Source organism: Acomys minous, assembly GCF_964271855.1.
Source record: "Acomys minous genome assembly, chromosome: 13".
NCBI lineage: Eukaryota > Metazoa > Chordata > Mammalia > Rodentia > Muridae > Acomys > Acomys minous.
In genome coordinates this window covers 110,913,676-110,927,292 of record NC_140495.1, presented here as the reverse complement: position 1 = coordinate 110,927,292, position 13,617 = coordinate 110,913,676, and the positions used below count along the sequence as shown (strand labels likewise).

Here is a 13,617-nt window from a genome sequence, read left to right as displayed (position 1 = left end):
CCCTCCATCCATGCAGCCCAGGGCCTCAGTCCTAGGTACCACAGTCCCTCCATCCATGCAGCCCAGGGCCTCAGTCCTAGGTACCACAGTCCCTCCATCCATGCAGCCCAGGGCCTCAGTCCTAGGTACCACAGTCCCTCCATCCATGCAGCCCAGGGCCTCAGTCCTAGGTACCACAGTCCCTCCATCCATGCAGCCCAGGGCCTCAGTCCTAGGTACCACAGTCCCTCCATCCATGGAGTCCAGGGCCTCAGTCCTAGGTACCACAGTCCCTCCATCCATGCAGCCCAGGGCCTCAGTCCTAGGTACCACAGTCCCTCCATCCATGCAGCCCAGGGCCTCAGTCCTAGGTACCACAGTCCCTCCATCCATGCAGCCCAGGGCCTCAGTCCTGGGTACCACAGTCCCTCCATCCATGGAGCCCAGGGCCTCAGTCCAAGGTGCCACAGTCCCTCCATCCATGCAGCCCAGGGCCTCAGTCCTAGGTACCACAGTCCCTCCATCCATGGAGCCCAGGGCCTCAGTCCTAGGTACCACAGTCCCTCCATCCATGCAGCCCAGGGCCTCAGTCCTGGGTACCACAGTCCCTCCATCCATGGAGCCCAGGGCCTCAGTCCAAGGTGCCACAGTCCCTCCATCCATGCAGCCCAGGGCCTCAGTCCTAGGTACCACAGTCCCTCCATCCATGGAACCCAGGGCCTCAGTCCTAGGTACCACAGTCCCTCCATCCATGCAGCCCAGGGCCTCAGTCCTAGGTACCACAGTCCCTCCATCCATGCAGCCCAGGGCCTCAGTCCTGGGTACCACAGTCCCTCCATCCATGGAGCCCAGGGCCTCAGTCCAAGGTGCCACAGTCCCTCCATCCATGCAGCCCAGGGCCTCAGTCCTAGGTACCACAGTCCCTCCATCCATGGAGTCCAGGGCCTCAGTCCTAGGTACCACAGTCCCTCCATCCATGCAGCCCAGGGCCTCAGTCCTAGGTACCACAGTCCCTCCATCCATGCAGCCCAGGGCCTCAGTCCTGGGTACCACAGTCCCTCCATCCATGCAGCCCAGGGCCTCAGTCCTAGGTACCACAGTCCCTCCATCCATGGAACCCAGGGCCTCAGTCCTAGGTACCACAGTCCCTCCATCCATGCAGCCCAGGGCCTCAGTCCTAGGTACCACAGTCCCTCCATGGAACCCTGCAGAGACTCCCTGCAGGCGAGAGCCGGTGGGGGCCTTGGGAGCTGTAAACCTCCTCCCCGCCCCAGCCTCCCAGGAAGGTGCAGGGTTTGTCCCTGGCCCACCTGCCTGAGGGTGCCCGCCTCAGCGATGCATTCCTTAGAGATTGTAGAGTTTCCTGTAGGGAGGGGGCAGGCTACCAGGAGGGCCTCAGCAGGAGTGCAGTTTATTTATTTGTTATTTTACCATTTATTTACTCTTCTCAGAAGTTATATCCTGGCTACAGTTTCCCCTCCCTCTACTTCTCTCAGCTCCCCCCCCCCACATCACCCCTCCCCGAGGTCCACTCCTCCTCTGGTTCCCTTCAGCAGAGAGCAGGCCTCCCAGAGATGCCCACCAAGCACAGTGTAACAAGTGACAGTAAGACCAGGCACAAACCCTCATATTAAGGCTGAAAAAGGCAACACAGTAGGAGGAAAAGGTTCTGAAGAGCGTAGAAAAGAGAGAGACCAGCACCCCTACCATTACGAGTCCCACAAGAACACCAAGCTGACAGCCATAACATACACGCAGAGAACACGCGGGCTTAGTCCCTGTGAGCCCTCGTGGGCCCTGCTGAGTTGACTCTGTGGACCGTGTTCTCACGGTGGCCCCGTCCTGTCTGGCAGCAGGAGCACGGCTGATGGTGTACCAGGGACTGGACGTTGAATGCCAAGGCCACGGGAGCCCCAACCCTCATTGGAGGAACACACGTTCTGATGTGCTCTGGTACCGCCATTGATTTGCCAGTCAGTGTTAATACCTGAGACGCTGATCTCTTCTCTCAGCCCCACCAGACACTGTGGACCAGCCCCCCATCCCCACAGAGCCCAGCACCGAAGCCCCTGAGAAGCCACGCTTGGGCGAACTGACCGTGACAGGCGCCAGCTCCGACTCCCTGAGCCTCTCCTGGACCATCCCCGAGGGACAGTTTGACCACTTCCTGATCCAGTACAGGAACGGGGATGGGCAGCCCAAGGTGGTGCGGGTGCCAGGGCACGAGGACCAGGTCACCATCCCCGGGCTGGAGCCAGACCACAAGTACAAAATGAACCTGTACGGCATCCACCGAGGCCAGCGTGTGGGCCCCGTGTCTGTCATTGGGGTGACGGGTGAGTGGACTGTGGGAGCACAGGGTGGGACCCACTAGAGGTGACCCTCAGCTCTGAGCAGGGATCAGTGACCTGGGACTGGCTAATACCCCAGTCGTGCTGAGGCTGAGGCTGAGGCTATGGCCTGTGTGCCTTTCCCTGGAGCTGGGCTATCTCCCCTGTACAGGGTGTGGGGACATCACAACCTTTGCTGTGCTGGCACTGTCCAGGTCCCCTCAGCTGGGACACAGGAACTTGGGCATGTTGGCCAGCTCTCAGATGACCAGGGCCACTGGTCCTCAGGGGGCCTCTCTGCACTGAGCTCAGGACCCCTGGTAGCTGCAGTCTCTGCCTCCTTGCTGAGACCCAGGGACAGCTGCTGGGACCTGCTCACCTCCCTGTCTCCTCCCCAGCTGCAGAGGAAGAGACAGAGCCCAGCCCCACGGAGCCCAGCACAGAGGCCCCAGAGGCCCCTGAGGAGCCGCTCCTGGGAGAGCTGACAGTGACAGGATCCTCCCCAGACTCCCTGAGCCTCTCCTGGACGGTCCCCCGGGGAGACTTTGACTCCTTCACTGTGCAGTACAAGGACAGCAGTGGGCGGCCCCAGGTGGTGCGTGTCGGGGGCCAGGAGAGAGAGGCCACAGTGAGAGAGCTGGAGCCTGGGCGCAAGTACAAGATGCATCTGTATGGGCTGCACGGGGGGCAGCGCGTGGGCCCCGTGTCCACCGTGGGCGTGACCGGTGAGTGGGAGCTGGGATCTGTTCCTGTTTCCCCTTGCTGCTGAGTCCCATGTCCCGTGGCCAGGGCTCTTCGCTGCTGAGCAGTTAAGGTGGCTTGCTTGCTTGGGCAGGGCTAGACAGAGCAGGTCACCAAGGACTAGGGCCTCCCCAGCTCTTTGATGTAGCTCTTCTGGGGAAGCCCACCCTGACAGCTGGCGAGGACTTGGTGAAGCCTTGCATGCATGCGTGTTGTTGCTGTGGTACTTGACGTGTGCGTGTCATGGCGCATGCACTGAGGTCAGAGGACGTCTCTGTGGGCATATTCTCTCCTTATGCTCTCACATGGGCTCTCAGGCTCGCTTCAAACTGCTTTACCTGCTGAGCCGTCCTGCTGGCGCTAGATTCACCAGCTCACTGGGGCATCTTCTTGGCAGACAGGTGTCGCTAATTGGTGCAGCTTTGCATGCAGCGCACCCCTAGGGTCTCTTCTAGCAGAGCCATTTCTACCTCAGACTCACAACCAGAAGAGAAGACCGTGCCAGCCATCGAGCCCCGCCTGGAGGAGTTGACAGTGACTGGTGTGACCCCCAACTCTGTGAGCCTCTCATGGGTGGTCCCTGAAGGGCAGTTTGACTCCTTCGTGGTCCAGTACAAGGACAGGCGTGGGCAGCCCCAGGAGGTGCCCGTGGCCGCGGACCAGCGTCAGGCCACCATCCTTTACTTGGATCCCGCAAGAAAATACAAGCTGAACTTCTACGGGCTGCATGGCCGACGACGTGTGGGCCCCCTCTCTGTGGAAGCCGTGACAGGTGAGGGAGGGAGCCAGATTGTCCGTATCCCTGGTTATCCACAGCTCTTCCTCAAGACCCTTGTCCCAGCCTTGCCTCGCAGTTTCTGTATTAGTGACCCTTCAGGCCTTGCTCCAGACTCACAGATGTCCAAGTTCCCAAATTTTTGGCTTCTCCCCAAGGCTGGAGCCTTCCTACCCTCAGTGACTTCCTCCTCTGCACTCCAACCCTGGCCCTGCCTGCCAAGTGGCCTCCATCCCTGTCCTCTCGGCTCCCTCTCCCTCCTCTCTTTGACTGTGCACAGCTGCTTCTTTTTCCTTCCCTTCTCTTTCCAGCCCGGCTATGACTTGGGCACAGCTGTCCTCCTCCATCGAGGCTAAGCAGCTCCCCCCTCCCTGGAACCCCTCTGAGGTCCTGGGTCTGTCCAGGTCACAGTTCCTTCTGGTCCACCCCTCCCTGAGCATCTGTCCCTCCCTCCCTCGTCCTTTCACTTCTCCTGTGCCCAGGCATCTGCCGGAACCCCTGTCCTCCTCCCTCAGGATGCTGCTGCTCTAAAATCTAGAAACAGAGCCTATATGGTCATGAAGGGCACTGCTAGATCTCACACAGTCAGCTTCCTGACTTGAGGTTTCACGTGCAGCTGTACAGAACACATGCACACAAAGACTTTGTTTAGAGTGTGTGTACCTGTGCGTGTGCATATGTGCTTGTGTGTGGGTGCTCGCGTGTCACAGCATGGCTGAGGGTGTGTGTACGTGTGCGTGTGCATATGTGCTTGTGTGTGGGTGCTCGCGTCAGTTTCCCACCTGCACGTGGGTCCTGAGGACTGAAGTCAGGCTGTCATGTTCAGCGCCCACTGAGCCACTTGTCCAGATCCAGAAAAAAGGTCTTTAAAATGTTCCTTCTCAGGACCAGGAGATAGCTCAGTTGGTCATGGTACAAACCTGAGGGCCTGAGTTCAGATGCTCGGAGCCCGGGGAAGGTGCTGGGCACTCTGGGAAGTGAGTTCAGATGCTCAGAGCCCCGGGAAACTGCTGGGCACGCTGGGGATGCTTGTAATCACAGCACTGGGAGGCAGAGGTGGGGAAATCGGGAGGCTCACTGGTCAGGCAGCCTCGCCTAAGCAGCAGCCTTCAGAGCATAGTGAGGAGCTGTGTCTCAGGGGGAAAAAAAAATGAGGCAGCCGCCTACAGAGGAACTACACCAAAGGCCTCTACATAGACACACAGATGTGCACGCACATAAGCAGACATACATGCAGGCTTACCTGCACACACGTGAACATGTGCACACGTATTTATCTTTACTGAATGGATACAGACCTTTTATTTGTCATAAGCCATACAGTTTTCAACTATTTGAATAGCGTTTACCTTACATCAGACATGGTAACTTATTCGGAGATGATTTAAAGTTCTCAGGATATAGCCAAGCGGTGCTGACGCACGCCTGTAGTCCTAGCACTCGGGAGGCAGAGGCAGGTGGATCGCTGTGAGTTCAAGGCCAGCCTGGTCTACAAAGCAAGTCCAGGACAGCCAGGACTACAAGAGAAACCCTGTCTGGAAAAACCAAACTAACCAAGTCCTCAGGCTGTGCAGAGACCTGTCATCCTCCATGAGGGCCATGAGCACCCTCGGGTTTGGGGCCCTTGGTATCATTTCTTGAATACGGAGAGGCCAGTGTGTCACTATCAAAATGTTTACTCTCTGATTTATGGCTTGGCAGTACCATCTCATATATAGTACAAATGGTGCTTTGATGCTTCCGAGCAACTGTAGGGCCACGTGAAAGCGTTCTTCTCTCTATTGGTGAGAGTCGAGAGTGCTGCTGATCCCGACTGTGCTGGTCATGGAAGACCAGGCTGCTCTAGGCTACTGAGCATAAAGAAGAGACACTTCCTCACTTCAGTGTTAGCCGCAAGACAGGCGGGGCCAGGTCGCCCTGCCAGGGGCTCAGGCGTGATCTGTCTTACCCTAGACCCCCTGCCAGCAGCACCAGCTCCAGCCACTGAGGCCTCCAAGCTGCCCCTGGAGCCACGCTTGGGGGAATTGGCAGTGGCAGACGTGACCCCAGACTCCGTGGGCCTCTCGTGGACTGTCCCCGAGGGTGAATTCGACTCCTTCACGGTCCAGTACAAGGACAGGGACGGCCAGCCCCAGGTGGTGCCCGTGGCCGCGGACCGACGGGAGGTCACCATCCCAGGCCTGGAGCCCTCCCGCAAGTACAAGTTCCTGCTCTTTGGGGTCCAAGACGGGAAACGTCACAGCCAGGTCTCTGTAGAGGCGAAGACAGGTGAGGACTGCGTTAGGTTCAGCTCGACCCCCGAGGCCCCAGCCTTCCCTGAAGTGTTTAAGTCCCTGCGGGCATCTTTCTGTTTGTCCGCTCCAGTCCAGAGCAGTGAGAGACCCAGGAGCAGCGGCTCTCACCTCTCCTCTCACCGCTTCCTTTGTTCTGCATGCTGGGCCTTCACAGGGAGAGGGGTGGGATGGCCTGGGGCCTCCAGGGAGCCCCTTCTGCCACAGCAGAGCAGGTGGCACCGTCACAGCTTGCGGGTCCTGCCCACCTCTCCAGCTCTCATCCTGGCTCCTCTGCCCCAACATCCACTTCTAGCGGAGGCTCGCCTCCCTCTCCTGACTTCTTGGAGCCTGGGAAAATGAGAACCAGAGAGCCTCTTCGCGGCAGCTGGGCCCTTTCTTGGGGTTTGGTCCAGGCCTCCTATGCCCCTTGAGGCTCCCCGCTGCCAGAAGTTTCTCGCAATAACAATTCCGTCAGGAAGGCATCGGGCCAGCGCCTTCCCAAGTTGGATGGCTGCTTTGGCAGTCATGGGATCCCTCCTCTGTTTGAATTTTCTTGTGTGTTACTCCCAAGTCCCCACAGCATGTAACGGTGTAGTGAGCCCCATGCCTCTTCCAAGTCCTGTGGAGTCCACGCTCTGAGTCAGATGAGGAGGAAGCAGGAGGCTGGGGCCCACTTAACCCCAATGGCATCCTACCTCCCCCGCTTGCTGTCCCCCCTGCAAAGAGCCTCTACCCCCTAGGAATTCCTCAGGGAGCAGTCAGGTCATGTAGCTGGGGTTTCTGGGTAGAAAACAGATAGAGAAAATAGTGACAGTACGTTGTGCCCTGTGGGCGGACATCTCTGAAGGCGGGAAGGAGCCTTGTGCGTGAGAAGGAGCGAACGAGGAGAGAAAGTGACCCAGGACAGACCTGTCCCCACAGGGTCAAGTGGAGGAGGCTCTGGCTAGATGGGGAGGGGGGAACAAATGGGAGGGTAGTTTTTAGAAAAAAAATAAACGCAAGAACCTCTCTCTGTGTCAGCTGCCGGAGATGACGCCAGCCCAGGGGCCCCTCCCCGCCTTGGGGAGCTGTGGGTAACGGATCCCACCACAGACTCTCTGCGCCTGACCTGGACAGTCCCCGAGGGCCACTTTGACTCTTTTATGGTCCAGTTCAAGGACAAGGGTGGGCCGCAGGTGGTGCCAGTGCAGGGCCAGGAGCACACGGCCACCATCACAGGCCTGGATGCAGGCCGAAAGTACAGATTCCTCCTCTACGGGCTTCTGGGAAAGAAGCGCTTCGGCCCCCTCTCTACAGAGGGCACCACAGGTGAGGAGGCCGCCAGCCTGGGCAACAACCCCTCCTCTCCCTGGTCTACCTTCCATGGTCACAGCCAGGGCCAGCTGAGCTCTGTCTTGTCTGTGTCTTCTCAGAGCCTATGAGTACTGCGGAGCTCACTAGAAAAAAGGACCCCCCAAAACCTCGATTGGGGGAGGAACTGCAGGTGACTGGTGTGACCCAGGACTCTGTGGACCTCTCCTGGACGGTGTCCGAGGGCCACTTTGACTCCTTTGTGGTCCAGTACAAAGACAGGGATGGCCAGTCCCAGGTGGTGCCCGTGGAAGGCTACCGCAGAGAGGTCAGAGTCTCTGGCCTAGATCCAGCCCGCAGGTACAAGCTGCTTCTGTACGGCCTTCGAGACAGCAAGCGCGTGGGTCCCCTTTCTGTCATTGCTGTGACTGGTGAGTGTGACAGTCACCCGACAGGTCCACTTCTTTTGTGGGAGGGGACCAGCTTTCCTGAGGCCTAATTTACATGCAGCACCAATGGGCTTTGGCAAATGTGGACATCACAAAACAGTCACCACAGGGAGGCACAAAGCAGTGCATATGCCCCCCATACCTGTGATCCATTAGGGGCCTGGCCAGTCAGAGAACTTAGCTGATGTGGCTGTGTTGGGAAGAGAAGACAGATCCAGCGAGCCCTCCTGTACGACTTGGCCTGGGGTTTAGACTTAAGTGGAGCGCCAGAGGTGTAGAGAGAGCTGAGCAGTGCCAAGGCAGGAGGCGGTCCCACCCATGGGCTCCAGTCTCCTGTGTGGTGGGCTGACGAATTGTCATAGTTGTGTGAAGTTTCTTCCCAGGAGACATGGCCTCCCCCCTCTGGCTGGCCCCAGGCTTTAGCCCCTCAGCCTCCCAGCATGGGAGCCCTGCAAAACATAATGTGGGCGGGGCACAAGGTCCTACTAGGTTGGCTCCATTGCTGCCAGGAGGTTACATGGTCTTCTTTGCACTCGGCTCCCTAGGCCCTGGCAGCCACCGGGCTTCTTTCTGTTGGGTGGGGAGGGGGGAGGGGGGCAGAGGAGTGGGGAGGGGAGCAGTGTCTCTCTGCATCTCATTTTGGAGCCTTGCAAGACAGAGCATCTTCTACTCGGCTTCAAATGCTTTCGCCAACCCTCCTGCCTCTGCCTTCCCCCTTCCCTCACTTTAACATACAAGTTTAGCAGCAGAGCAGCCACCTTCTCTCCCTGTGTCTCTGCACCAGGCCCCAGAGAAACAACAGAAGCTTGGACAGAGGTCCCCACAACTTCACCTCCTGCAGCTGTGCCCCACCTCGGAGAGCTGAGAGTGGAGGGGGCCACGCCTCACAGCCTGCATCTCTCCTGGGTGGTGACTGAAGGAGACTTTAGCTCCTTTGAGGTCCAGTACACTGACAGAGATGGGCAACTCAAAGTGTTCAGTACAGAGGGTGACCAGAGTGACATCATCCTCACGGGCCTGGAACCTGACCGCAGATACCTGGTGACCCTGTACGGTTTCCATGACGGGCATCGTGTGGGTCCTGCTCAAACTGAGGCCCTGACGGGTAAGTGAGGGAAAATAATTCTAACGTTGTTCTGCAGAGCTGCAGAGGTGCGGAGGGCGGCAGAGCCCCATGCTCCTGTTTCTCTCTTCGTGTTCAGAGCCATGGGCGGAGGACGAGGAGGAGGAAGAGGAGCCCACAGAAACACCCACAATGACTCCTGAGCCCAAGCCACGCCTGGGCGAGTTGACCGTGACAGACGCCACCCCCAACTCCCTGAGCCTCTCCTGGACCGTCCCCGAGGGACAGTTTGACCACTTCCTGATCCAGTACAGGAACGGGGATGGGCAGCCCAAGGTGGTGCGGGTGCCAGGGCACGAGGACCAGGTCACCATCCCCGGGCTGGAGCCAGACCACAAGTACAAGATGAACCTGTACGGCATCCACCGAGGCCAGCGTGTGGGCCCCGTGTCTGTCATTGGGGTGACGGGTGAGTGGACTTGTGATCCTCAAGGGTGGACACACTGGGAGGTGGCCCTTCAGGTTAGGTGAACTGGGATCGATTGGTCAATAGGGATCGGAGCTCAGTTCCAGAGACCTGCTCCACTGAGGTTGCAGCCTGGGTGTCCTCCTGTGGCTGGCCTATCTCCCTGGGCAAGGGGTTCAGTAAGCCTTTGTTATGCTGGCAGCCGCTCAGGTTGCTTCCGGTCACCCCAAAAGTTTAAGCATGTTGGTCAACTGAGCAGGGCCACCAGACTCTAATGGAGACCTCTCTGCACTGAGCTCAGGACCCCTGGTAGCTGCAGTCTCTGCCTCCTTGCTGAGACCCAGGGACACCTGCTGGGACCTGCTCACCTCCCTGTCTCCTCCCCAGCTGCAGAGGAAGAGACAGAACCCAGCCCCACAGAGCCCAGCACAGAGGCCCCAGAGGCCCCTGAGGAGCCACTCCTGGGAGAGCTGACAGTGACAGGATCCTCCCCAGACTCCCTGAGCCTCTCCTGGACGGTCCCCCGGGGAGACTTTGACTCCTTCACTGTGCAGTACAAGGACAGCAGTGGGCGGCCCCAGGTGGTGCGTGTTGGGGGCCAGGAGAGAGAGGCCACAGTGAGAGAGCTGGAGCCTGGGCGCAAGTACAAGATGCATCTGTATGGGCTGCACGAGGGGCAGCGCGTGGGCCCCGTGTCCACCGTGGGCGTGACCGGTGAGTGTGTGGGCCTTCTCAGGCAGGTAGAGTCCTCGGTGTTTCCTACAGCGGCTCCTCAGCCTCTGACTCATCCCTGACCCCAGGTGCCTCAGGTCCAGCAGTATCTGGCCTGGAAGGTTCCACATAGGATAAGGGCAGCCTGGAGGGCGCTGCTGGATGCTGAGACCTCTGTGGCTGGTTTCAGGCTCTCGGCTTCTCCCCAGAGACTCTAGAGAGAACAAATTCCATGAAATATCAGCAACTCCCATCCACAAATAATCGCTTAAGAGTCCAAAGGTTGAGGCTAAAGAGACACTGAGAGGCTTGTTGCTGTTCCAGGGGACCCGGGTTCAGTTCTCAGCACCTTGTCAAACCACCTGAAACTCCAGTTTTGGGAGTCTTACACCCTCTTCTGGCCTCCAAGGGCCACATACGTAGTGGACAGACACACAGGCAGGCAAAAGCACTCACACAGAAAATAAAACGAATCCGTCTAGTTTAGAGAGGTCTAAGTGTCGGGGTATACGCAGGAGAGAGGGCACAGTGAAGCCATGTAGGCCAACAGCGTCAGTCCGGTCCTCGCTGGCCTCTGGGTCCTGCCCTCTCCTCCTCCCACAAAGGAGAAGTAACGATTCATTTATATATTGTGTGTATGTGAGTGCTCTGTCTCCACGCCAGGAGAGGACACCGGATCCCATCATAGATGGCTGTGAGCCACCATGTGGTTGCTGGGAATGTGAACTCAGGATCTCTGGAAGAGCAGCCAGTGCTCTTAACCACTGAGGCATCTCTCCAGCCCCTTAACAGCGGTATTTTAACCCAACTATGTTCTGTAAAAGTCACCTGTGTGAGGCGTACCATGCACTGCTTACCTCCAGCGGGAACTTCCACGCTCTAATTTAAGCGCTTGTTTTTTTATTTTTTTCCATTTCCCCAAAAGAAGGCTTGGATCTGGCCAGGTGTGAGGACCACACACCTGTAATCCTTGCCCTCAAAAGGCAGAGCGGGGCAGGAGGATACAGCATTGACTATACTCTCTTATGTCTGTTCCAGTGAGGACCAACCTGGGCTATATGCACCCCAGTCTAAATAATAATAATGATAATGATAAATATAATAATGATGATGATGATTATAGTAATAATGCTAAGGCTTAAAGGAAGACAGGCATACAACATGCAAAAGCCCCGAGACACAAGGCGGCCTCAGCTGTCTGAGAGCCCCAAGGAGACCATGGCTTTGGCAGTTGGGTACACACGGGAAGAGAGCTTGACCAGACCTAGACACAGCTTCTTTCTGACCGGCATGCAAGAGAGTCCAGCCTTGGGAACGCCTCGTAGAAACAGCAAAGATTCTGCCTTACATCTTCCCCAGATCCTGCTGGTGAGGAGCCTACCACTGCCCCTTCCCTGAAGCCACACCTGGGCGAGCTGACCGTGACAGACGCCACCCCCGACTCCCTGAGCCTCTCCTGGACCGTCCCCGAGGGACAGTTTAACCACTTCTTGATCCAGTACAGGAACGGGGATGGGCAGCCCAAGGTGGTGCGGGTGCCAGGGCACGAGGACCAGGTCACCATCCCCGGGCTGGAGCCAGACCACAAGTACAAGATGAACCTGTACGGCATCCACCGAGGCCAGCGTGTGGGCCCCGTGTCTGTCATTGGGGTGACGGGTGAGTGGACTGTGGGAGCACAGGGTGGGACCCACTAGAGGTGACCCTCAGCTCTGAGCAGGGATCAGTGACCTGGGACTTGCTAATACCCCAATCGTCCTGAGGCTGAGTTTATGGCCTGTGTGCCTTTCCCTGGAGCTGGGCTATCTCCCCTGTGCAGGGTGTGGGGACATCACAACCTTTGCTGTGCTGGCACTGTCCAGGTCCCCTCAGCTGGGACACAGGAACTTGGGCATGTTGGCCAGCTGTCAGATGACCAGGGCCACTGGTCCTCAGGGGGCCTCTCTGCACTGAGCTCAGGACCCCTGGTAGCTGCAGTCTCTGCCTCCTTGCTGAGACCCAGGGACACCTGCTGGGACCTGCTCACCTCCCTGTCTCCTCCCCAGCTGCAGAGGAAGAGACAGAGCCCAGCCCCACGGAGCCCAGCACAGAGGCCCCAGAGGCCCCTGAGGAGCCACTCCTGGGAGAGCTGACAGTGACAGGATCCTCCCCAGACTCCCTGAGCCTCTCCTGGACGGTCCCCCGGGGAGACTTTGACTCCTTCACTGTGCAGTACAAGGACAGCAGTGGGAGGCCCCAGGTGGTGCGTGTCGGGGGCCAGGAGAGAGAGGCCACAGTGAGAGAGCTGGAGCCTGGGCGCAAGTACAAGATGCATCTGTATGGGCTGCGCGGGGGGCAGCGCGTGGGCCCCGTGTCCACCCTGGGCGTGACCGGTGAGTGGGAGCTGGGGACTTAGGTGTGTGTCTCACTCTGGGGGGCGGTATATGGTCACTGCTGTTTTCCCAGTCCCACAGGCTAAGATTTGTTTCCCTTTCTACCCCCTTTCTGGACAGCCTTGGCCTTTGTGCACGGGGTGGGGGTGGGGCTCTTCCTCACTCGGTTGTGATTCTGTCCCCAACAAGTGAAACATCACACACAGCAAGCCGCCTTCTAGTGTTTCCCCTTTTTATTTTTTCCTTAATTTCAGGAGTCTTTGTTATAGCCAAATTCACACTCACACACAAACAACCCAACAGCATACTAGTTAGGCGTGGGTATAGGGCGCAGGCAGCGTATCTACCATAGCAATGCGCTGCAGACTTAGCTGCTCTTGCAGATGACCCCAGCTGTGTTCCAAGCACCATGTCAGGCAGCTCACAACTGCTTGTACCTCCAGCCACAGGGGGATCTGTTGTCTCTGGCCACACACACACACACACACACACACTCACACACACACACACACACACACACACACACACACATACACACACACACACACACGTTCACACGAGCACGCAGGTGCACACACACACATGCAGGCACACACAGACACATGCAGGCACACACAGACACATGCAGGCACACACACACACACACACACACACGTTCACACGAGTGCGCGCGCACACACACACACATGCAGGCACACACACACACGTACACATGAGCACACACGCGCGCACACACATGCAGGCACACACAGGGACCCTGAGGGATGGTGCTGTGGAGCCTTTGTTGGCTGGTGACCGAGGTAGGAATGGGCCCTGGGTGGGGACATGTTCTTGGCCCCGCCTCCTGGCTGTACCCTTCCTGGATCCCTTCCCTCTCCTTCCTGGCCACCATGATCTCAGCTGTCCCACCACACCCTCCTCGCCACCACAGTGGGCCAACTTCTCAAAGTGTGGGGCACAGTAACCTCCCCTCCCTTAAAAAAAAACATAGAACAAGATGAGGAAGAGAGGGGGCAGCGGGGCCCGTGGGGTGCTGGTGGCAAGCAGTGGGCAGTGGGCGGGGGGCGGGGGGCGGGGGGCGGGGTGCTGGTGGCAAGCCGTGGGCAGTGGGCGGGGGGCGGGGGGCGGGGGGCGGGGGGCGGGGTGCTGGTGGCAAGCCGTGGGCAGT

General features: G+C 58.3%; 1 protein-coding gene across 4 annotated transcripts in view; it reads left to right on the top strand.

Annotated features, from left to right (window-relative positions):
• TNXB (tenascin XB) overlaps positions 1–13,617 on the top strand; it is a 62,964-nt gene that overhangs the window by 27,536 nt on the left and 21,811 nt on the right. For all 4 annotated transcript variants that reach the window (XM_084751817.1, XM_084751818.1, XM_084751816.1 and 1 more), the window contains 11 exons: positions 1,992–2,315; positions 2,708–3,034; positions 3,526–3,822; positions 5,779–6,093; positions 7,119–7,406; positions 7,511–7,819; positions 8,622–8,942; positions 9,040–9,369; positions 9,754–10,080; positions 11,437–11,736; positions 12,123–12,449. In XM_084751817.1, coding sequence (XP_084607943.1) covers positions 1,992–2,315; positions 2,708–3,034; positions 3,526–3,822; positions 5,779–6,093; positions 7,119–7,406; positions 7,511–7,819; positions 8,622–8,942; positions 9,040–9,369; positions 9,754–10,080; positions 11,437–11,736; positions 12,123–12,449 — 3,465 coding nt within the window. The remainder of the gene's footprint in view (positions 1–1,991; positions 2,316–2,707; positions 3,035–3,525; positions 3,823–5,778; positions 6,094–7,118; positions 7,407–7,510; positions 7,820–8,621; positions 8,943–9,039; positions 9,370–9,753; positions 10,081–11,436; positions 11,737–12,122; positions 12,450–13,617) is intronic.